Genomic DNA, 24603 nt, shown 5'->3' with positions numbered 1-24603 from the left:
GTTGATGTTATCTTTTTCTAATCTTTGGGTTTTTGTTTATGTATTAATTACCCATTTAAAACAAAAGAAAGTAAACTGTTTCTTCTTTTAAAACCTCAAGTAACTGATGAGATACATTTGTTGTATCGTAGATTAAATGAACAGATGATCCACACACCCAAGTCTTTAGATAATATATTCTACTGTATCAATATATAAATGCAGAAAGTGATGACACAAAACAAGTCGATGTTTTCATGAAGTTTTAATCTACATTTGGTTTTGCAAAACGACTCCAGCTTGACTCCGTCACTTGTTCCTCGTGTCGCATAAGCTTCATAATACAAAGAGTAGCTTGAACGGAAAAGTATGCAAGAAATGAAACGCTCCGTCCCAGAGGCCCGACCCCGGCGTGAGTCGTCACTTCTAGTTCAGCTGAAGCGAGTTTACCGGTGTCGGGGAGTACGACCGTCTGGTTGAAAAAGTCGTATGCAGCCTTTTCTCTCTCTGGAGGCGTCGCGTTAGAAAGCAGTGAGAGAATCGCTTCTCGCTAGTTTAGTCGTTTAATATTAAACGTGAAGGAGTCCGTACAGTGAAAAGGACACCGCACCGCCGCTATCCTCGTATTAAATGACATGAGCAGGGAAGGCCCGACGTTTGCGCTCATAACATTCGTTTAACGTACTGGGAGAGGTCGGCAGAAGTTATTTATTAGGGCTTAATTCGGGGTTATTTATTCACGCCTTTTGGAGTCAAAGGAAGGAATTAGTGAAAACCCAGGAAGAAGATGAGGTCTCGCTTTACAAAAGCATCTTGAGGCCTATTTTTTAATCCTTTTAGCCCTCTGCGGCTAGTCATCCACTCAGAAAACATGTAAAAACAGCTTTTACAATATTCATATATACAAATATATAATGTTTACACACTCACTCGGACACACTGTGGCACATACAGTCAGGGGGGGATAACAAAACACAAATCAACTGTGACAAAGTTCATTCCTGTGACTTGTCGCTGCGCTGACCTTTATCCCCTCCATGACTCATTGAAAGGATTCTCCTCACGCGGCGAGTCGTGTAGGATGGAGCTACTTTATGAGAGAGAACTTCTCCTGACAGTTTGATCTGAAAACCACTAAACTGAGCGTCGGACTGCTTTAAACTCTCAAATCTCCCTGGAGTCCCTTTATGGGTTCACCCATCCGCGTTTGCACAGCTTTGTGAGGAAGGACACGGCGAGCGGTCACACACCAGCACGCTTTGATCTTTCGGACAGCTCCATCTACAAATGACTTCACAGTGCAATGGCAGGTTTTGTTAAGACGTGTGTATGTATGCATGTATAATATATATATTATTTTTAATGCGTCCTGTGCTATGTCGCATATTCTGGGACTGCGCGTTCAAGTCAGGTTGAAACTGTAAACGGGAACATTATTTGATAAAATGTTTCCCCTCCCCGCCGATCTCGCACATGACTGATCCACGACTCTTTGGCCTCCGAGGGTAAAAAGGTAAAGTTGCTAATGCAACAACCACGGTCTCGTACCCCTCCCCCCCTTCATCATGTTTTAAATCCCCACTTAAACATTCCACAATGTGCCTCCCCGCTCTCTCTCTCATCGAAGGAATAAACCCTTAAGAGGAATGTGAAAAAACAAAAGAGCCCTGATTTATCCTCCACCCACCTCTTTAAAAAAACAACATAGGTCACCCCCTCTCTCCTAATACTGTCTCTGAACCCCAACAGTTACTCATCTACAGGTGCCAACCAGACTTATTTGGGGATTCTCGCACAACGTTCCAGTGTTTGTTGCATAAACAAAATCAACGAAGCAGGTGGGGGCGGGGCTTAGAATCCAAAAGACAATCCGCCTTAGCCAGGAGGAGAAATCCACATATTAGTATACATAATGTATATATACTGTATTTCTTGTTTTGGGATCAAACAATGCTACACTCTCTCCCAATTAGTACCTGCTAGGAAATGTAAAATGTGTGCGTGTCTGTGATTTGAGTTTAGTGTGCGAGAGGGTTGTTTAAATTATTATTTGTTGCGCTCCTCGACCCACTCGTCCGCCCGTCGCCTCAGGCCTCCGTCACACGCTCAGGAGCCAGAAGAAGAAGAAGATGGCCACGAACAGGAAGAGGGAGTCTTGCCAGTTGTTATTGCCGTTGTTGAGGTTACTGTTGCCTTGGGGATCCCCTGCATACTGGTCTGACATGGAGGGAGAGATGGGAGCAAAAGGTCATGACACCGTCGTCTTACCTGAAGGCAACACACGTGTTCAGATGGAGCGTCTTTCTTTTTTTGTTTTTTATTCGCTCACAAAATAAGTTAAATCTGCGATTTTTTTTTTTTACTAATTTGTTTTCACTGTAACATTTGCGACATCATGAGCCCTCCAATTATTCATTCAGTGTTACGATTACATCGACATGTCTGCATTCAGGTTTCGTCGGAGAACTTCATGCATCACCTGAACTGGTCATCGGCCATTTAGACCTTTCGGGTCGAGCTTTACACCGGAACCCGTGAGAAAAGCCTTTGTCTCTGTGCGGTTACCTGCTCTTTGAAAGGGGTCGTTGGCGTTGAAGACTGTGGTGAAGAAGCCGAAGGGGAACGCGCCGATGCCGAAAGACATGTGAAAGCCCGTGTCCCCGAAACCCTGAAACATCTGACGGGAAAGAAAAACAGATCAAGTTTGAAATATATAAATAAATAGGATAAACAGAAAACAAAACATTGACCTCAAAGATCGGTGTGTGTGTGAAGCGACTCACCCCGCCTCGACCCTCTGGCTCCGTTCTCTGTCCCGGAGGCCGTGGTGGAGTTTTCAACCTGAACACACACATGTCCATAATCATTAAAAGGCCACCGTGAGGCTACAGATCACACACACAGTGTGTGTGTGTGTGTGTGTGTGTGTGTGTGTGTGTGTGTGTGTGTGTACCTGGGGTCCTCTTGGCTGTTGCTCCCTCTGCCGTACAGCGGGATGACTTTCTCTCTGCTGATGCCCGCTTTACACACTGGACACTGCTGCCTGCTGGGTCGCGTCTCCAACCACTGAGGAGCAACAGGGGAAGGAGGAAAGTGTCAAAATAATATAAATATAATACAATTATAAATACTAGGTTCAGTTCAACTAGTAACAGATTAACAGTAAGTGCATTTCCACACATGGCTGCAATAATTGTTTTTTTATCCCACTGCCGCGGCACCGAGAGCAGCGTACAGTGTGTCAGAGAGGAAGCTGCAGTAAAACAGGGCAATAAGTGCATAAGCACGCTTAATCTGCACTGGGTCAACCGATAGGTGTCGTTTCCACGGTTACGTCACAAAACGCACACCGCTTACGTTTGGGTTAACTGGAGTTAAAGGGCCTTTTTTAAGCAACGGCTGGCAGGTGTTTCCACTTCCTGTGTCTGGTCGGACACCTCCTCTCAGGAGTGTGGGCCGGTGCAGACCTCCCCGAGGCGGGTTTTACCGACCAACAAAAGCCCCAGGGTGTAAATAAAACCCCGCAGACTCAGAAGTGTTATAGAGGAAATACTCACTTGATGAAGACAGGGCCAGCTGTGGAGACAGAGACAAACAAAAGATTAATGGGCATTCTCAATATATATATATATACACACAAATATATACACACACACATACATATATATACACACATTATATATATAAATATATATATACATAAATATATACACACATATATATATACACACATTATATATATATATATATACATTATATATAAATATATAAAATAGGTCACATTTCCCTGCGGATGCCCAGAACAACCTGTTCATAACGAGACAGCAGATTGCTCTCCACCCGCTCCCCATCGTTAGTATTAATTGGCTCCATCTGTTGTCAGCAGTGTGGCTGCTGGCCAGTGCGTCCTACCGCTGCTGCATCGTGGGAGTGCAGGATGCAGGTTTGAGGGGAAGCGCCACATCGTGAGTAGTTCTACCTCTTACACCGTTACAACTCCGTACTGCCCACCAAAATCAAACTGTTCGAAAACATGTTGAAAGTGTTAATTAGTATTGATTACCTTCTGGAACAGTGTTTTTTTTAAATCATTTTAAAAAAAGGAAATTCAGTTGCGTAAATACCACTCAACTGAAAGTCCAAAAAGGAAAGATTTGCAATTAGTATTTGTTGAGATGAACAACAGTGGTGTCTTTAACTTATGACGCGTCTTGATAACTTAACCCTGCATCCTATATTAAACGTGTGAATAAATGAGTCTAGTTTTGACCTCGGTTAATTAGAGCGGCGCCACGACTGAGAACATGCATTTCTAAGTTTAGAGTTCCCCTGAGGTGAGCAGAGCTCCGTATGCAGCTGTAAACTCATTTCTATGGGTTATTTTTCTTCTTTAAAAAAACTTTCCTGTTAAAGTGCATAATATCTGACATTGTCTTTAAAAATGCTTTTGTTGATTCATCTAAACAGCAAAGCAACTGAACATGCAGGGGAACAGGCCAGACTTGTTTAACATATTTAGTATTTCATAACACTGAACTTTTAAAATCGAACAAATCATAAAGCAAAAACACACACCCCACACACACCCAGATCACTGCTCAGACTGGCATTCCTGTGGCTCCAAACCATTGAATAAATCACACAACAACCCATTCAAGTGTGATTTAACAAGTAGCCACACGTACAGAGGAGCTCGTGAGCTGAGAATTACTGCATCATTTCCAATGTTTGTTCGGGTCCAAAAAAAAAAGAAAACATTCATCATAACAATAACAAAAAACATCAGTTTGTACGTGAGCAGTCCAAATTTAAACGCTCCTAATTGAGAAGCTGGAGCGTTTTGTAACTTGTTACTGTACCATGAAGGAGGGCGATGAATGGGACTGGCCTGCCTGATCTCAACCTCAGTTTCACTTTTATTTGCTGCTCTTGTATGTCCAGCATGAGGCGCGTATGGAGAACATTTGTACCAAGTATATGACATTAAGTTTCTATGTTGATCTGAAGTTGCAGCAGGTGATCCAACGTCAACGCCTTCCTTGCCGATAAGTTTCATCACATTACATTGAAGATGACTGGGACGAGTAACACGGCAACTACGTTTACATCACCTCCCCGGACGCAGGCGCTTCAAGGCAACCGCACATGAAACAGTGAGGTAAATGTTGATCATCAAATATCAAAGAAGCAGACGGTAAAAGATTAGACAATATTAAGGTTCTTGCACTAATGACTAATCAAAAGGCCTCAGGCTGTGTGGACTTGTCAGCACCGACGGTGTCATTTCCTTCATGCCACACATACTGCTCTGTTAAGTGCAGAAATGTCAGTTGTGTTACTTCAAAATAAAACGGCTTATGAGAATGTACAGACAAATATTTTGTGAGCTCCTCTGCCGAGTTTCTCTTCTCCTCAAAACTAATCAGATCACTGTATTAAAAACACACACACACACACACACACACACACACACACACACACACACACACACACACACACACACACACACACACACACACACACACACACACACACACACACACACACACACACACACACACACACACACACACACGGGGTTACATTTGCTTCTACTTACTACTGATAAATTAATAAAATTCCCTATTTAGGTTTGACCTCCATTCCCAATCTCTTGGCTCTAATCTCACTGCCTGGGCGCTAGCATGGCTGTCAATCAACACAAGAGCGAGGCTTTTAAACACGTCACTGTGTGTAGATGTTAAACAGAGAAATGGATTGAAGGTTGAGCCTTGCACAACTCTGGATTTTAAAACTGAAAGCAGGGCCTGCTAATCTATATGTGCAGGACACTTAGTGCTATGACCTCAAACACACTGCATCTTTGGCACACATGCAAATTATTGGCTCATGCGTTTCATCAGTGACGTCTATAAAACACAGTTTTTTTACCGTCTCAATGTGTTCAAAGCTTCAATTGTAAAACATTTGATTTACGTGGGCTCTGGCTTAGTCATTTATCTCAATTGTGTTGGGTACTGAAACACAATTGTGGGAAAGTCTTTTAATGTATATTTACAAACAAACTTACTGGAAAATAAAAGTTTAGACTGCTGTAAATTAAGAGCATGGACCCGATCTCAAAGCTGCAAATGATCAGCGGTGTTACCTGGAAAGTTAATGTGTCTCAGAGGGCGTGTGTGTGAATGGTGACCTCTGACCTCCATCAGCTGAGCCACTTAACTCCTCACAAGCTCGGGGCAGGTCTCATGTGCACCTGTCATGAGAGACCAGCCTTCGTCCGAGACCTCAGGACCGCGGACCCGGTGGACCGCCGCTCATCAGAACCGCACTGACGGCGGACAAAACCCCGCAGGAAGACCAGCAGTGGTGGCCGTTGTCATTGAAAGACTGTGAGAAGCCGTCAAATGCGTCAAACTGACATAAACAGAGGCCGCACAGACGGCACAACTACACCAGCTCCGTGGGCTGAACGGAAACAAAAACAACCACCTCCACACATCACACACACACACACACACACACGTCTCGTACCAGAACAAGTGGCCGCACATACTGATGACAGCGTCCCTGGCAGCGTCCAAACAAATGTTGCACTCGAAGGTGGCCCGGTCCGGCTCCCGGTCGCCCTCCCCGCTGCCGCCGTCGCCGCCCAGCCCGTCGCGGCCGTTGCTGCTCTCCCCGGCCGAGAATCCTGCTCTGCTGGCCGGCCCGCCGTCACTCGAGGACCGGGGATCCGCGGCCGCCATAATATTGTTACTTCACGAGAGCGGAAGGTAGCGAACCAGTCCAACCGAACCGGGCCCGACCCGTGCTATAGATAGCTGTCTGGCGACGGCAAAGTGTCACCGGACCGAGGCTGCTGCATGGATATATTATGGGCTGCTGCTGTCGCTCTCCTTGAAGGTGGACTTCCGCTTCCGGGAATAATACAGACGAGGGCGGGGAGAAAAAAAACCCATCCGTCCTTAATAACATTATTAATAATGGTAGTAATTATTATTCGTTGAGTTTTTTAAAATTAATTTGTATTAATATATGCCACCAGTGTTTCAAAGGGTTTCAGTGCTTTTATTTTATATAAATAGTTTAAAGTAATGGGTATTCTTTTCCAATAACGTCCATGTAATGTGACCTTATTTAAAACTAACATGTATCCCTCTGCACTACAATAGTTGGACTTTAAATGTGTTTTTTAAAGAAAAACAATATATACGTTTTGACTGCAATAAACACATTTCAAAGAAGCTTTTAATTGGGCACTGGGCATTGAATCTTTTCTCAGGTATCAAACTCTGAAATAACTTTCAAAAGGCATTAAAAAAGATTTCATGTCAAATAATATATGTGCTCTTTTTTTTATGGGAATCGTATGCAGTGTTGGGAGTAACGCGTTACAAAAAAAAGTATCGCGTTACTGTAATTCCACTACTTTTAGCGGTAACGAGTGTAACGAAGTATTTTTTAAAATCAACTAACGCAGTTACAGTTACTGAAATTTAAATGAGTTCGTTACTCGCGTTACTCTCTTTTGTGAAAAATGAACACTTGCAGACAAGAAGACAAGCTAGGCTACTTTAGCTGCTTCTGATCTGACATCGCAGGACCTTGGTGGCGCAGTGATATTGTAACGTCTCGGACGTTATGGACTGATGACACGGAGACGGGACGACGTTATTATTCCTCCCTTTATTGGGCATTCACCAACACAGACAGCTGCTCCTCTCGGCTCAGCAGCTCGGACGTCAACAACAACGGTTCCCGTCAACCACCCGTAACTTCCGTTTTCCGACAGGTTAACCCCGCCTCCCCTCTACTCCGCCAATCACAGGCACGCCTCCTCTACTCCGCCAATCACAGGCACGCCCCCTCGACCAGCACGCACGGTGCCACACTGTGATTGACAGCCACTTCCAGTGTTGCCAGGTCCGCGGTTTTTGCCGCTGGTTGAATTTTGTGTCCGCTGGTTCGGGTAGACCTATTTTGCATGCAAATTACATGAATATCTTTAAATAAAAATCCATATTTTAAATGAAATAATTTATTTATACCCAAATCCTACCAAACTGACTCCAGATCAGCACGTACACGCCTCACTAGCACCCCCCCTCAATTATATGCAGCACCTCAAGGCACCTTTGTTTTCTCTTTTAATTAGTGTTAATACTGCAGGCCAATCACTTTTATTTCATTGGGCCTAATGTGGTAAAAAAAAAACACTGTTAAATCACTGAGACAGTTATTTTGTATTAAGTTAACTAAAAAAGGGACTTTTGTACTCCTGCTTGATTTGAAGGCCTGTTGCCCTGTTGATTGCAATAAATAGGTCTACGACATATGTTTATTGTGTTTGACTGTTCATGACATTAAAAAAGCAGACATAAAAGTAACTTAAAAGTTACTTTCCCGAGTAACTAATTACTTTGGATATACAGTAACTAGTAAAGTAATTCAATTACTTTAAAAAGAAGTAACTAGTAACTATAACTAATTACTAATTTTCAGTAACTTGCCCAACACTGATCGTATGTATGAAACACTACTACCTCTTCTAGATAGTGCATCTTTAGTTCTCGACATCTAATAATACAAATGCAGTTACCAGCTCATATTTGCAGCGTGAATTCCATACATTTAATAGCGGCCTTAGCTGAAATAAGGGGTGCATTACAGGTAATCAATTCTACCAAATGATTCATACTTCTGAATTCAATAAAACATTTACTCTAAAAGTTCACTAGATTTCAGATCGCTTATCAACATTGATGAACCCCCAAAGCGGAGATTAATTCGTTTTTTTTTTTTTACCGTATAGTAAATATCTAATTTGCATGTAGGCACCGGGCCCAATATCGGAACCATCGTCGTGTATCTTGTTTCCGCCCGGAATCATGAAAAGCAGACACTGCATGCGGGTTGTGTACACTCGAAACGGCCATGCGTAAGTAGCCTAAAGTGATAGTTTAAAAATGTTTATGAAATAAATCCTTGAGACGAGTCGATGTAACCGGGGGAGGGGAACGATCCTCTTCCACCGAGACGGACATTTTGAACGTTGACGTCGACAAGTAGACATTATTCCGCCTCCACCGAGCAGCCATCATGGGGCTCAAGAGACAGAAACAAGCCAAGAAAACCTTGAGTTTCTACAAATACAACTTCAGCTTCAGAGAACCCTTTCAGATCCTCTTCGACGGGACTTTTTGTCAGGCGGCTTTGAAGAACAAGATTCAGATCAAAGAGCAGATGCCCAAATACCTGATGGGAGAGGTGCAGCTGTGCACCACAAGGTGAGTGAACCTAGACCTACGGGACGCAGCGCTATTTGCTGACATGGAGCTTCCTAACGTGCTGTTGTTTACTCTCTCTCATCTCAGCTGTGCACTGAAGGAACTGGAGAGTCTGGGGAAAGACCTGTATGGAGCCAAAATCATCCTGCAGAGGTTTCAGACGAGGAGGTGTGAACATTTCAAAGACCCCGTCCCAGCTTCAGAGTGTCTGCTGTCCATGCTGGAGGACACGAACCCTCACAACTACTTTGTTGCTACACAGGTACATATAAAGAGACCCAGCACAGTCCCTAACACACTCACAACTCGGAGGGGAAATGGGAAATACAAATTAAATAATAATAATGTGTTGTTTGAAATGACTCCCAACTAACTGGGATATTTAACTATGCATCCGTTCAGTGTTACAGTTTATTTGGTACATGTAGCTGAAACTAATGCAGTCCAATACAAAAAGGCCTGCAATAGATCCTACATTATGACAGTCCTAGCGTTCAGTTTTTGTTTAAATAGATTTAGAGAGCGCCAATTTAACTGTGGTCATCAAAATTTGAACGACAAACCACATGCTCCATTATGATCATAGAGTTCAATCAACATTTTCGACCAAAACCAAACATGATGGCATTCAGGAAGGTAGGGTTTATTTCAGGGGTGTTAAATTATACCTAGTTAAGCTAACTCGGTGTATCTCCATGAAGGGGCAACTTGATATAGGTGTACATTGTTAAACCCGGCAGTATATGTTTCCTTAATGAAGTGGTAACTTGATTGGCAGATGGTGCTGCTTGTTATGTGGAAGAGCTTTGGACCTCCTAAAGTAGTGGAATCACCGTATGACCTTTTGCAAGTCTAAGAAGAGAAGCTCCTCAGGACAAGTGGAGTGCCGTGTAACTGGAGGAGGTGCACTTCAGTATATCTTCGGCATCCCCTCACTCAAATCTACTGTATTTGCTCCCCAGGACCACTCGCTAACGGCAGGCCTGAAGAAGATCCCCGGCGTCCCCCTGATGTACATCATCATGAACACCATCGTGCTGGACAAGCCCTACCAGGCGTCCCTGGACCACGTCCGGGCCGTCCAGCTGGGAGAGCTGGTCAGCCCGTCCCAGCAGCAGACCCTCCGCAGCCTGAAGGAGGAGCAGGGCATCGCCCAGAACGACGGAGAGCAGCGGGGGAAGAAGAGGAAGAGGAAGCGGAGCAATCCCAACCCTCTGAGCTGCATGAAGAAGAAGAAAAAAGCCGGTCCGACACCGCCGAAGAGGAAGGCGGAGGAGGGGGAGGGGGAGAAGAAGAAAAGAGTTAGACACAAGAAACGAAGGACGGAGGGAGGAGACGCGTCTGCTCCTGCGGTTGCATAGTGCAGCAGGAAGACGAGAGACTTCAGCAAATTACATATTTTAAGATTTCCACGGTCCAAATCGTAAATAATTCCACTCTGGTCTGTTTTTCCTGATTGAATAAACCAATTGTTTAACACGCATACAATACAATTTTAAAATACTGCTCCATAGTATTTGTTTTATTTTGAAAAAATGTTGCAACAGTTTCCAGGACTCGGGTTCTACAGGCATACGGCTGAAACTGCTCACGAACATCGCAATATCGGAAGATTTGTCTTGGCTTTTATACAAAATAAAAAGGCAGGTGTACAGGCACATAGTTAAGAATATAAGAAGCACAGGTGACGTTACAACTACAAGCCATGTGTACATCAGTTAAGGAAGCGACATATTTTTATATGGAAGTGGATATCAAATACAACACATGTAATTTCTAGTACGATGAGTTTAGAGTCCAAACGACAGCGTTCATAACGAATATATCGTTTCAGACTTCACAAAGTTCACTTGATTGTTTTATCAGGTCATTCTTTAGATTTAAAAATCCATTTGCCTTACAAATAATTAGTTTATTCTCTTTTTCTATCTATATATTGTATATATTCCATCAATAAATGAATATTGACTCAGTATCTTTTTGATTTACACTTGCAGGAGTTCTACATTATTGTATGGCACCCAGATGTAACTAAATGATTATACATATATATATATAAAAGGGACCCAAATAAATGAAAAAATCTATCTCAAACGTCAAGTCTTTTTAAGAATAAAAGAGCAACACGGTATTAGAAATTGTATTTTCTGTAGCAATTCAACTTCAGAACAGTGCATGCAACTATGCAGACCACTGATGTTTACAACATCTATAGGTAGACACGGAAGCTTCTTTTTTTAAAGTGGATTTGGGAAATAACTACAGTTTTGTGCAAACAGTCGACAATGCAAGCAACGCATTTTCCAAAACGACTACTTGGAGCCTAAGGTGCTCCGCTACAGTTGTACGATGGTTAATTGCTGGTTGAGTCTGCAAATTACCACCGTAGTAACTGTTTAAATGTCCTGTAGCAGACGGGATATAGTGCATGCTCCATTCGGCTAATGTCAGTGTACATGAGAACTTCTTTTCCTTCAGTGGTGGGACCGATGCGACTCCGAGTAACATGGTTGACTGAGTTATCACTCCCACAGTGAGCGTACTATTCCTTTAAATATGCCTCTGACATCTATTTGAGCGTACTGTTCCGTTAAATATGCCTCTGACATCTATTTGAGTGTACTGTTCCTTTAAATATGCCAGTGACATCTATTTGAGCGTACTGTTCCTTTAAATATGCCTCTGACATCTATTTGAGTGTACTGTTCCTTTAAATATGCCAGTGACATCTATTTGAGCGTACTGTTCCTTTAAATATGTCACTGACATCTATTTAAGCGTACTGTTCCTTTAAATATGCCAGTGACATCTACTTAAAAAAACACTGTAGAAAGCAACTCCAAACTAAAAAGGAATGCAGTGTGTTATAATTTTTTTTTTTAACTTCCTACAAACTTGGCTATAAAGTGAGTTTTGATTAAAATGGTACAATAAATAATGAATAAAAATAGGACAAGTGGCCATTGTTTGGAGTTTCAACCCTTACTGTGGTATTTGTAAAGTAAACTTCCTTATAGTTCAACCATGTTATTCAGACCTCTTTCCTCCCACCACTGATTGATAATATTGGCAGACAGAAGATTAAACTCCACATCATACACCAAACAAAGTAATAAAAAAACAACAGGCACACAATGTTATGTTCAGAATATACACTGAAGAGTTGTTTTGCTTGTTCCCCTTTTTGGAATTTTAAAGTTGTGTTTTTCTAGATGACGTTGAAGCGAGCTCCGGGTGTAGCCACGATGTCGCTGTAAGGCTCCTCCTGGACCAGCTCCACCGCCTGCTGCTTCTTCAGAACCAGGAAGCTGTAGAACTTAGCGGCCGCCTGTTTCTTGTTGTTGTTCCTGCACAGATCCAGCAGGCCGACCGACTGGGCGCCTGTTTTGGCCATCACCCTCTGTGGGAAGAGGAGATGCAGGGAATCGGGGAGGGGAAGTTATTCAAGCAGCGCTGCGGTACATCGAGAACCACAGAAGTACCGCATGACTTTTATTTGTGTAAACATATCGTTTTAATTACTTGTAAATGTTTTCCTTTATGTTTGTTGTTTTCTTCTTGTCATGTTATCCCTTTTATGTTGTATACGCTGTATTAAATATTTTATCAATATAGATTTTCTCCAAAAACATTTTCTTTAATTAAAAGAAAATAACTTGCCAAAAACATTTGAAATGTCTTTCTGCCTTCATATAAATAACTGGATTTCTCTAAACAAATAAAAACGTTATTAAAAGGAAAACCCACATTTAACCTCAGCATGCACAAGCAGCATTTCTTATTTGATATTACGTTCAACATTTACGAAAAAAGTGGTTGGAAATATAAACTCTAAGTTGTAGCAACAAGCTATCATCATATTTTCTTTAATTTGCTGATTACAAACACACACCTGGAGGCCATGGAGCATCTGCTGGGTCCTTTTGTTCCACCTCTTCTCCTCCTGGTCCTGGTCTCCCTGCACCTCCTCCTCCTGGCGCAGGGGAAAATCACAGTTACAAACACTAAGGATATGTTATAGTGACTGTTCTGTTTCCATCACCCACAAAAATCACACAACGTGAAGTTTTTGTGAATCTCTTCCTCGCCTCGTCATCAGAGTCGTCGTTCTTCTTCTTGTCTCCGAGCAGGTCCAGCTCGATCATCTGGCTGATGGTTTCCTCTGGGGGCAGATCCACACTGGACGCCTCCAGCTGCTGGGACACATTCGTGGGGCCCGGCGGCTGCTGCTGGTCCAAAGTTCCCATCTAGAGGAAAGCAGGGAGGGAGGACACAGAGACAGAGTGTTTGTTGTCCGGACATCTACAGGAGTATGAAGTGATATCAGATTTGGAAAAGTCTCGTGAGTGCATCTGCTTCCGTACACACAGCCACTACGGCTATGGGGCCCCTGTACTCACAGGCAGGGCGGGTTCTGTGTCCTGGGCTTTGCGTTTGAGGCCCCGTTGGGGGGACGGAGGGGGCATGACCAACTCGTCCAGCGTCGTTCTGCTGCCTTCCACAGCGGAGGTCTGCAGAACGCTGGCCTCTTCCACGAGGATCTGGTCTGGAAGGGAAAAGACACACTGTATATGTAAATATACTGTGCATGGACAAAAGATTATTCGTAATTTTTGTTCATTGTCACTGAGAATATTTGTCGTGATACACAATAACACATCCTCTTCTTTTTTTTCAAAAGCAATTTTCCTCTTTGAAGAGAAAATCAATTACTCAAGATCAAAAACTCTCCTTTAAAAAAATGTGTGCAATTTCTGCCACAAAAATGACCATTGGAGTAAAAAAATACGAGCTAAAAAATAATTGACATATTCATAAACAACAAGCATTCAACAGTTTGAGTTATGACCTTCCAAACAGCCACTTTCATACCGATGATGTCTCCCTGCTGGTGTCCTGCCGTCTCCTCTCTGGGCACCTCCGGGTTCTCCAGATCCTTGAGGAACTCATCCAAACTGTCAGCCTCTCCACCTTTCCTCCTCTTCCTCAGCTCGTCCGGCACCAGCGGTGTCAGACACCGCGTGAACATCTGGCGTGAGAAAGCAAAGATGGCATAAGCTGAAAGATCCGCCGTTGTAATTCTCACTCTCGCGCTTCGTTGTACAATTATAATCGGGGTTCTTTACCTTCAGCAGCCTGCTGTTCCAGAGAGGCTGAGCGGGGAGAGTGAAAAGCTTCTCCACTCCGCCCGTCTCCTTCCACATCATCAGCTTCTTGGTGGGAGGTGCCAGGTCCAGGGTGGTGACGATGTCAGAGTAATCAGACAGCTGTGCACGGATGGTTTTACTATCCAGCTCCTTCACGCTGTCCACAATCAGCTTCCTCTTACGCTTCGCCTTGGTCTCCTTCACTGCAGCCACAGGGAGATGAATATATATATACAAAGTGCTTAAGAAAACTCTAAAATCCTATCTCATAAAATTTGAATATTTCCTCAGACCAAGTAAAAAAAAGATTTATAACAGCAAAACAAAATCAAACATTTGAAAATGTGTTTCCAGGTGTTTCGAGTTAATTAGACGATTCAAGTGATTTGTTTAATACCCTACTAGTATACTTTTTCATGATATTCTAATATTTAGAGATAGGATATTTGAGTTTTCTTAAGCTGTAAGCCATAATCAGCAATATTAAAAGAATAAAAGGCTTGCAATATTTCAGTTGATTTGTAATGAATCCAGAATGCATGACATTTTGTTTTTTTAATTGCATTACAGAAAATAAAGAACTTTATCACAATATTCTAATTTTCTGAGACAGTCCTGTATATATATATATATATATATGTGTATAATATAATAATACAATAATTTAATAGTTTTCATGATGTTGTGAGCTCCTTCTATCTGCTGCTAGTCTCTGATTGCTGTTTCCTTATGCCACAAACGCGATGGTACTCTATGTTCACGATGTGATCCTGTTCATGGAAAGGGAAATCATAAATGACCCGAAACTTTATCGAGAATTCCGACCAAAGCGCAAAGTTAGAGCGATCAAGAAAAGTTGACGTCGTCTCTTAAAGCCGGCTGCATTACCCGTGATGTCGATGGGCTCCAGGGCGAAGGTTTCCTCCTCGTTGTGAACCAGGGTGGTCTGTTCGGTCTGGTCGGCCATGGCTGGGAGGGTCTTTGAGTCCGGACTATCTGGGGCTCCCGCTGACGACACACAATCACACGATGTCGGATATGCATATCGTGACATGTCGGTGAGTGTACAAGGTATTGCAACATAAAACAATGTGTCTTTTTTGTCTTTTTTGTGAGAACCGACCTGAGAGAGCATCGAAGTCGTCTTCGTTGTCGTCTCCGTGGTCCTGCAGCATCATCACGCTCTCTGCGATGGCGGGAGGGTCGGCGGGAGGGTCGTCAAAGATGCCGTCTCCCTCCTCGTGGCTCAGCAGCTTGTCCACTTCACAGAGAGGTGAGGTCATTCAATTATTACTCATGTTGCTATTACCGTTTTTAAGATAATCCGCTTCGTATGAACGGTCACATTTCAAATATACATGTCGACAATAAGGGGCTGTCATTCGTGGCATTTAAAAAGAAAAAGGCTAATTTTAAGGCCCATGAAATAACCGTTTCTAATGGTTTCTACAACAAACCAAAAGTGGTGACAGCAACCTTCACACAGACAGTGAGCTGTGAGATTCAAGTGGATAAACATCTGTCACTTACAGATGTCGTAAAAAATCAGATGAAAAGTGAAGGCACGTTCTCAATTCAAGCATCTTTTCCCACGACTTATGTTTCACAGCTGACCGTGTTGTGTCACTGTGGACATAACATTGACGGCATCTTACCTAGCATGCCTTCCACGGTGCTCTCCATGGGATTGTCTCCGAAGTCGTCCTTGTACTGGTCGTCGTACTCCAGATGGTTGGACTTGTCCGCCATCGCGTTGGCGCCACCGTCGGCCTCCAGCAGCAGGTTGGACGCCGACACGTCCATGATGTCCACGGCGAAGGCGCTCTCCTCCCGCATCAGCTCCCGGTCGTCCATACCAAAGTCAGCTGCATGACAGGCAATACGTGTGTGTTTTGTTCACGGTTAGACGCAGCAGAGAGGAAAGTGGACGAGTGGAGGAAGTCACGCTGTCGACTAACGAAGAAAAGTACATTCAAGGGGGCGGCGTGTAAGATTGGGCGACATCTAGTGGTGAGACCGCAGATTACAACGAACTGAAACTCACCCCGTGTGCCAAGCGGGTATAAAGAGAAGGGCGGCCTTATCTCGAACCAGTGCTCCAGTGTTTGGTTTGTCCATTCTGGGCTACGGTAGAAACGTGGCGGACTCTGTGAAGAGGATCTGCTCCCTAAATAAATCTATGCGTCTCATTCCAATTAACCAACCACAATAATACTTATTGTTAGGTGATTACGCACTGGAGAAAACACACATATTCATATTATATTCCATATCAGCCGACAGATCCCCCTAAATGCTACACACTGTCCCTGTTTAAGTGTTCAAAAAGGTGACTTCAAAAAAAAGATGCCCACCGAAGTCATTGTCCTGCAGCAGGTTGAGGTTGCCCACCTCCTCCCTCATCGTGATCTCCTCCACTCGGCTTTGGTTCAAGTTGAACTGCTGAGCAATGTCAATATCGCTGCAGGAAACACACCACAGTCAGTTCAACATTCGTCAAATTTAATATGTTTGCAGGCAGTGCAAAAAGATGAAATGTTCTTTTAAAATAGCAGTTAATAGTTACTCTCTGCTATCCCTCCCTGCCTCTCTGTACCTCTCTCCCACCCCCCGTCACCTGAGTCTCACATCCAGCCACTGCATCCTTTCTACCATTCCCATCACCTGGCCTTCCATGCCCACCTGTTTTCCTTCCTGTACCAGCCCCTCCATCCAGTCGGTTGAGTGGCCGTGTGATTTAAAAGGTGTGCAATCGATGGCTGAAACTGATTAAATCATCTCTTATTGAATCTGTTTTCTGGTTTTTGGGAGTTCTGAAAGATTAATATGGGAAATGGGTCAATTCTGTTCCAGGTTTTTCCAGGATGAAAGCTGAACCCTGTAGCCTACCTCTGTTTCACCGCCTGATAGAGGCATACAATGTCTCCAATAAAATAAAAATGTTGGTTTTGTTCACCACGTTTGCAACGGTTGAATTGAGCTCCTATGATCTGCTCTCTCTGGAAGCGGTGGACCGCCAAGAGGACTCACTCGAGGTCTGGTAGTGGCTGGTCGAAGTCGTGGAACTCCTCCGGCAGCGTGATGGCGTTGTAGGCCGCTTCTCTGTTCTCCTCGGGAAGATCTACCACGCCTGGAATGGCACGACGGAGGAGGAGAGTTACAGCGTGTGACATCACTCGAGTGGCAGGGATGAACCAGAATAATATGGATATGAAAGCCAGCAGTTTTAAAAAGGTTTCAAGATCGGTGTGAAAGTACAGAAAGTCCGAGAAGAGATGGACACAGTTATTAATTCCAGCTATGCAGTTGGGGTATTTAAAAAAAAAAGAATTTATAAAAAAAATATTTTCAAGCTACTTCCATCTCTGACTGACACAGCATGTACTATGGACCACTCGAGGTAAGTATTCTCATGCTGCTGCTGGTTCTATTTGACTTTTAAGCCGCAGTCGGTCTCCAACCTGGTCGAAACGCCATCTTGATCTTGATGAAGGCCTCGTTACAATCTGCCAGCAGGTACTTGGCCTTCCGGTGGTAGATCCTCACCACCCCCAGCAGCAGATGCCCCGACGTTCGCAAAGCCATTTTCATCTGGAGAAAAATATTTAAAATGAGATGCATGAATGACCTGTGATGCTACTGTGAAATACATCTGCAGCTATAGTCCAAATTTCCCCCACTGGCGACTGTTGTACAATTTATCAAATGTTGCAACTCTCTGATAATGATACCAGGGCTGCAGCTGGTAATGTAAAAAAAAGTATGTAAACTTGATGATCACATGTTACAAAGGCCCTAAAATATGTGTGAAACATTGCCAACTTGCAGGCATAAAATTAAAAATATCTATATTCAGAATTCTATGAAATGTTTCTGCACAAAAATGTATGTACACGTAAAGCCTGAGGTTAATAGGAGCATGATGGACATAACATCAAACGTTGTGAGATGAGACTTCATGAATTTTGTAAAATGTAATTTAAAAAAATCTCTATAATTTCATTTAATTAAAAGAAATAATCTTATTTTCAGTGTTTAGCTTGAAACATCAATCAGGTCCCAGAAACATGTGAACCTCTCAGGTGTTGGAGGACCGGTTACAGATCAACATAGCATGAACAGAGTGAAGACCCTGAGGAATGACCTTAGGTGAGATGATGCTCTCCACGCTGCTCTCCAGATTGCACTCAAACACGTGAGCCTTGGTCAGCTTCTTGTCCCAGTGGGCCGCCAGCCAGATCTTGGCCAGCGGCCCACGTTTGCTGAGGACAAAGTGGGCGTAAAACATCGTCCCGGCGCCTTCTCACCACAAGGGAAAGGGGATAGGGAGAGGCCTGGAGGGGGGACACAAATACTGCATGATTGGAAAATCCCATCACTGAATAAATAGGATGACGGTTGAAAGGAAACATTCATTGTGCGATCTTGAAGCGTTTGCAATCGGACTTTTGAAGCTTCAGAAATGTTTTTTTTCAAGAGGAGAAGTGACAGCAGTTCACAGCAGGGTGCACGCTGATTGATCGATTCTTTTCTAAAACATCAGCTGGAATGGAAACGCCCCCAATGAGGAGCACGGAGCCCCACGGATGAATTATTAGCTAGCTGATGCATTATATGGACGAAGGTAACCGGCAGCATATTGTGTCGTTAACGTTGTTCCATCAAAAAAATCGTTTAAAGACTAAGTATCAATAAGATGAGTAAAACTTCCTTTCATTAAAAAAATGTGCATCTAAAACCTTTGAAAATGTACCAGTCTTGTAACAATGAGCTATACCAGGGGTCCCCAAACTAAGGCCAGCCTCCACATTCGGCCCGGCCCCCTGAACAATACCAGAGACGCATTATGATTTGTTTTTCAGTCTGGTCACGCAAATCCTAGACGAGCCCCTGGCAAATAAAACTGAATAATGGCGAAAAGGTTAGGTAAGAGAAACATTTAACGGGTTATTACAATTTGGTTATGTGTGGCTTTCTGGAAAACAATAAATGTTTACATTTAGGCACCGCTGCGATCGTCACACTTTATCTGTTACAAACTAACACCGGTCTCCATCAGAGAAGGGAAAAGTGATGTGGCCCTCACAGGAAAAAGTTTGGGGACCCCTGACATGAATAAGGATGGATGAGCACACAATATGATTGGGTTGTTTATAAAGCTTTTGAGGGTTAGAATTGTGAATGAAATATATGTGTGTTCTTTTTTTCCTGTTTACATCTAAACATTCACCGTAACATTATCACACTGCATCATCATGTGCCTTTTTGTTTGTTTGTTTATCAAGGTGCATGGGAGTGATCACGTGGTGTCCCCGTGGCTCCGTCAGGTAGCAGTGGGCTCGAGGTGGCAGCTCACCTGCAGCACCGGAACTATACGGTAACACCGGAACACCGACATGAGAGCGGCAGCAGCGTCCACCCGGGATAACATTGAATGTCATGCAGAGGAGACGACGCGTTAGTTACACTGAGCCGCAGTGAGCGTTGACGCCCCCCCCCCTTCCCCCCCCTGCGCGTGTCACAACAGGTGATGATGATGATGATGATGAGGAAGAGGAGTAGCTGCTAGCCGTTAGCCGCTGAGCCAGTGCGCGCGTGTGTGTGCGTGTTCTCTTTGTTTTTGTTATTGTTGTTGTTGTTTACACCGACCCGCTGCATATAAATCACCTCCCGCATGAACCGGAGTGACTCACCGGTTCGCCGTTTCGTGCTTCTCTCGTGTTGCCGGCCGTGCTGCAGCTGCAGCTGCTGCGGCTGGAGGTGGATCTCTTCCTCCTCCTCCTCCTCTTCCTCCAACTAAAACAAACAAGATGGCGTTCTCTCCTCCCCCTCCTGGGACGGATGGATTGGACGCTCAAAAAACCTCAGCAGGATGCAGAGTGGTGCTGATGAGAGAGAGAGAGGGGGGGAGAAGGGTAGGGAAAGAGCTGGAGAGGGAGAAAGGGGGGAAAGCGAGAGGGAGAGAGAGGAAGGGGAAGAGAGGAGAGAGAGGGGGGGGGGGAGAGACCTGTGCATCTGTCGTACCTCTGTACCCTCAGCAGCAGTGGCATGTTGTATTCAGACATTTTTACTTTAGTCAAAGTACAAACGTATTTACATCAAAGTACCAGAGGTAAAATTATCCTCATCCCTTCAGAAACGGCACAACTTCAACAAGCTCAGAAAGTCTCATCCATACATTTTGCTTCCTGACCTCTCTTATTAATGTTGTTCTCAGAGAAGTTACAACTTTATTAAATCCTTGTCGTATGTGGTGACCTCACGTCAGCCCGAGCATTCGTTTGATGCGTGGCATTTAATCTGGAATAATGCATCATATTTTAGCATAAATAGAAGATACAAATGTTAAATACTCGTGGTAAAGTATAAAGTACCATGTTTACCACTGACTTGTTTTAGAGTGGAAACTAGCAGAAAATGGTCATATTACATAATCACAGCCAGTCTGAGGTCCACTCACACAACAACCACAATGTTCTATTAACTCCATTCCCGTGAAGTGGGAACAATTATTTTCCAATACAATAATAAAATAGCTGATACAAAAGACTATCGTCACTTGAAGCAAAGCAAGCAGTATATTCGTTATCAGTGTGTTGAGCTCTAACTCCTCTAAAGTAGTAATAAACCATTATTACTACTTTAGTGCAGACAAGTCCGCCTTGAAGTTGAAGTGTTATGCAGAATGATGCTTTCAGGGTGTCACATGACACACATGTTAACGTTGGAGCTGACATTCCTCTCGACTATACTCGCACTCTATTGTGCCTCCATTTTTAATGATTGCCGAACTCGTTTTTCGTTCAGTTTGTGTCCCACGGTGAACAAATGTGCGCTGTTAGATTTAAATACTCTCCAAATGGATGAATGTTGGCAATCCACGTGCCAACATGTCACACATGTGAAATACACACAAACAAACAAATGTTACATAAAAATATGAACACGTAAAATCACTGCACATTGGTGAACCCGCCACCAGGGGGCAGCAAAGTTGGCTGGAAGATAACGCGACATTAAGAACACACACACACACATCAACACGGATGTCAGGTGTGAAACAGAGAAGGCAGCCCACGGTATATGGCGGTTGTAACATATTCTTGTCGCCCCCCCCAGCACCAAAGGACGAGCACACTCGGTGATTCTTCGTAATATCCTTTATTTGGACTGCAGTCTGTGCCTCTGCTCTCCTCCCCCCTGCCTCCTCATGTAGGACAGAGACACTAATCAGCTGATCCCCTGCAGCTGAGGCCAATTAGGCCTCTTCCCGGCACCTGTTCCCTGAGCCCCTTCCCCACACCCCTCCATAGCTGAGCCTAACCACGCCCCAGGGTGGACATCCCACGGTCTCAACTCTCTCTCACACACACACACACACCACTTTGTTTCCTATGACATAGCACTTTAAAAGAGTAAAACAATACCTCACAGTGAAGAATTACCTCGAGGTCTGGGGGGCATTGACTGTGTGTGATGTCAGGCCCATAAGTCAGGGAGGAGTATACACGAGAAGCCTTTCTCATCTCGGCACGGAGGTTTCAGGGGCTGAAAAAGTGCTCACGGTTGCCAAAACCCATCCCACAAACCCCACGGGGAACGGACTTAACTTCGAGGCACAAAGGGCCTGGTTATATTTCACCGGAGGATGGCCTTTGTGCCTCTGAAGCGGCTAACACTGAGGCTGTGTCTCCATACCTCGTCCAACCTGTCTGCGTCCTCAGCTGACAAGCAGGTCTCATTTAGAGAGAAGCACTGAGAAAGTCCACTGGGGGTTTGATGGATTTTGTATGTACAGGCGCACACACACACACACACAGGTTTACACATGGGCACTTTGTCCAAATGAGAGCTCACTCGCAAAACACATTTCTCACACTAGAATTGTATGGGGCGGGATAGACTGAGAAGAAGAAATAGCGAAAAGGGGGGTGAAAGAGGGGGAGGGTGTGGTGGTGGTTGGTTGGGGGTGGGGGGTCTTTTCAGTTCTTTTAGGAGGCAACAATAGTCTTTGTCCCAGCTCTTCAAGCATTCTTATTAGGGTTACCGAAAGGAGGAGGAGGAGGAGGAGGAGGAGGAGGAGGAACGGGCCATGCAGCCGCAGGGCAGCTTCTCCATAGTAACAATGACAAAACAAGCCAGTTCAACACCAGGCAGGCAAAAGGGATGGCTGCAGCCGGTGAACAGAAGCACACGGACCTGTGCTGCGGAGTCCTGTTCACATAGGGAAAGGAGGAAGACCAGTCCTGGGGAGGAGGAGGAGGAGGAGGAGATCGAGTGGAAGTGCAAGATTTCCCAGAGTTTTATGAGAAAGTGTGGAGGCAACACGTGAGAAGGGCACACGCTCCACACACCCTGCCGGCATGGACCGAGACAGCCACAGCGAGGACACTTTGTCCACCATGGTTCTGGAGAACATCAAAAACAAACTGATCCACGCCTTCAGGGCGACCGGGGAGTCCAGAGGGAACGCTCAGGACTCCGGCTCCACCGTCGGCCCGGTCAGCATCGGCAGGAGCCACCAGGCCAACGAAGAGCTGCGGAGGGCTCAGATAGACGGGGCGATAACCTGGCTGAGGGCGGAGCTGGTGAGTCGACCCACAGATTTGATCTCCAGGAATGTCTCTGTTGATGGAGTCAGATCCTGAGTGTGGAGACGAGTGAAAAGGGTGTGTGTCCCTGCATTTAAACGTGTCGCTTCAAACACGCTGATTCGGTTCTTTTCGTCCTTGCCATGCAGCTGGAGATGCGCACACAGGACCTGCAGCTGGCTCAGACGCTGCTGGGGCTCAACACGGAGATCCAAAGACTGAGGAGGGAGAGCTTCGGCGGCGTGGACGTAGAAGGGGACGATCAGCAGTGACTGGGCCCCAGCAGAGAGACCCTTCTTTGGGTGGAGAAGACTTCAGAGAGACTGGAGGTGGAAACAAATGCCCCGGGAGCCAATGGCGGGCAAGGAAAGTGCTGCAATGCAACTGGACCGCGAAGATCATAAGAATCTGCTTGTGATAGTTGTGATACAATGTGGAAATAGATGTAAAGTAACCTGTAATGGGGAAAAAGAAGAACATGTGATTTCTGTTCTGGGATGCCGGCGTTGTTCATGTTTAGATTTTTTGCACTTTTGCAAAGTTGTCCTGAAGGAACCTGTTTGTACATGTTGTGTGACTTTAGGTGGTGAAACAAGGCATTATGAATGTCAAAATGAAGAAAAAAACCCACCTTTGTCCCAATTTGACACGTGTGATTTGAAAAATAAAGTTTGCACCATGAGTGATTTTGTATATCTTTATTGTACTGACATGCTGTACAGCACACGGTACGTTACACCTGTTGGAAACACAGACATCAGGTAAGGTCGTTAAACTCTCAAACTATTCTAGTTTATTCAAATACTCTCCTGACATAATCTCAACACAGTTTTCTTTTTAAACATGGATTTACAATTTGGTTTGCTGTACTCACTAAGCTATCCTATTCATACCTCCTCAAAGAGATATTCAGCAGTAGCCTACGTGGCACTAGTCCGACTCCAGGCTTTGTGAGTGAGCTTCCAGCACTTACACACACGTAAAATGAATATGTAAACCCACAGATTCAAAAACTCAACGTTTGTATCGAAAAAAAACAGCTTTGATCTGTGTCACCGGCTACTGCTCGTCCACATAGAGAGGACCGGTTTCTGACACAGTACTCACCAGAGACAACAACATACAGGATTTATAATATCCTGTCACACAGATTATGTAATTTAAAAGAATAGATTCACATTTAGAAAAAAACTCAATTGAACTTTCTTAATTAATACTACTCTCGGCTACCTGTTCATAGAACTAGGTGCTGTGTGCAGAGCTCTCAGCAGCTTACACCGTTATTCACTGCAGACTTTTTAGGTGTATAATTCCATTTTGTAAAAATGTATCCACATTTATTATTAGTATTATTTTACATTCATAGCATTCTGTCAGAAATGGATGTATTTTACTTTACACTGTCATACTTTAGTTATGAAAACAGAATCGACAAGCTAAAGAAGCTATTAGAGTGATATGTATATATATAAATATATTTATATATATATATGTATATATATATATATATTTATATATACAAGTCATATATATATATAAATATATAAATATATATATAACTATATATACATATATAAATATACAAATAAATATATG

The 24603-nt window shown here is 43.9% G+C and overlaps 4 protein-coding genes across 4 annotated transcripts; 2 read left to right on the top strand and 2 right to left on the bottom strand.

Moving 5' to 3' along the window:
• Positions 1 to 228: 228 nt before the first annotated feature.
• rnf5 (ring finger protein 5) lies at positions 229 to 7279 on the bottom strand. The gene is made up of 6 exons (XM_056411664.1): positions 6514 to 7279; positions 3537 to 3555; positions 2933 to 3045; positions 2763 to 2820; positions 2545 to 2656; positions 229 to 2196 (listed from the first exon to the last, which is right to left on the bottom strand). The coding sequence occupies exons 1-6, from the start codon at positions 6726 to 6728 to the stop codon at positions 2078 to 2080; spliced, it is 636 nt and encodes a 211-aa protein (XP_056267639.1). The 5' UTR covers positions 6729 to 7279; the 3' UTR covers positions 229 to 2077.
• Positions 7280 to 8886: 1607 nt separating this feature from the next.
• utp23 (UTP23 small subunit processome component) lies at positions 8887 to 10775 on the top strand. The gene is made up of 3 exons (XM_056419805.1): positions 8887 to 9269; positions 9357 to 9531; positions 10232 to 10775. The coding sequence occupies exons 1-3, from the start codon at positions 9082 to 9084 to the stop codon at positions 10628 to 10630; spliced, it is 762 nt and encodes a 253-aa protein (XP_056275780.1). The 5' UTR covers positions 8887 to 9081; the 3' UTR covers positions 10631 to 10775.
• On the bottom strand, positions 10760 to 20181 carry LOC130197222 (double-strand-break repair protein rad21 homolog A-like). The gene is made up of 14 exons (XM_056419793.1): positions 20110 to 20181; positions 18561 to 18750; positions 17878 to 18007; positions 17447 to 17546; positions 16771 to 16877; positions 16072 to 16281; positions 15540 to 15677; positions 15305 to 15424; positions 14396 to 14619; positions 14142 to 14298; positions 13670 to 13815; positions 13358 to 13516; positions 13162 to 13242; positions 10760 to 12669 (listed from the first exon to the last, which is right to left on the bottom strand). Exons 2-14 carry the CDS (start codon positions 18702 to 18704, stop codon positions 12478 to 12480), a joined length of 1908 nt encoding a protein of 635 aa, XP_056275768.1. The 5' UTR covers positions 18705 to 18750; positions 20110 to 20181; the 3' UTR covers positions 10760 to 12477.
• A 2528-nt stretch (positions 20182 to 22709) lies between these two features.
• On the top strand, positions 22710 to 23598 carry si:ch211-153f2.3 (protein FAM167A). Its single transcript, XM_056414540.1, has 2 exons — positions 22710 to 23004; positions 23157 to 23598. The coding sequence occupies exons 1-2, from the start codon at positions 22780 to 22782 to the stop codon at positions 23277 to 23279; spliced, it is 348 nt and encodes a 115-aa protein (XP_056270515.1). The 5' UTR covers positions 22710 to 22779; the 3' UTR covers positions 23280 to 23598.
• The last annotated feature ends 1005 nt before the right edge of the window (positions 23599 to 24603 follow it).

This window comes from Pseudoliparis swirei, chromosome 1 (assembly GCF_029220125.1).
Source record: "Pseudoliparis swirei isolate HS2019 ecotype Mariana Trench chromosome 1, NWPU_hadal_v1, whole genome shotgun sequence".
NCBI classification, from domain to species: Eukaryota; Metazoa; Chordata; class Actinopteri; order Perciformes; family Liparidae; genus Pseudoliparis; species Pseudoliparis swirei.
Note: the sequence above shows the minus strand (reverse complement) of the source record. Positions and strands in the feature narration are given on the sequence as shown.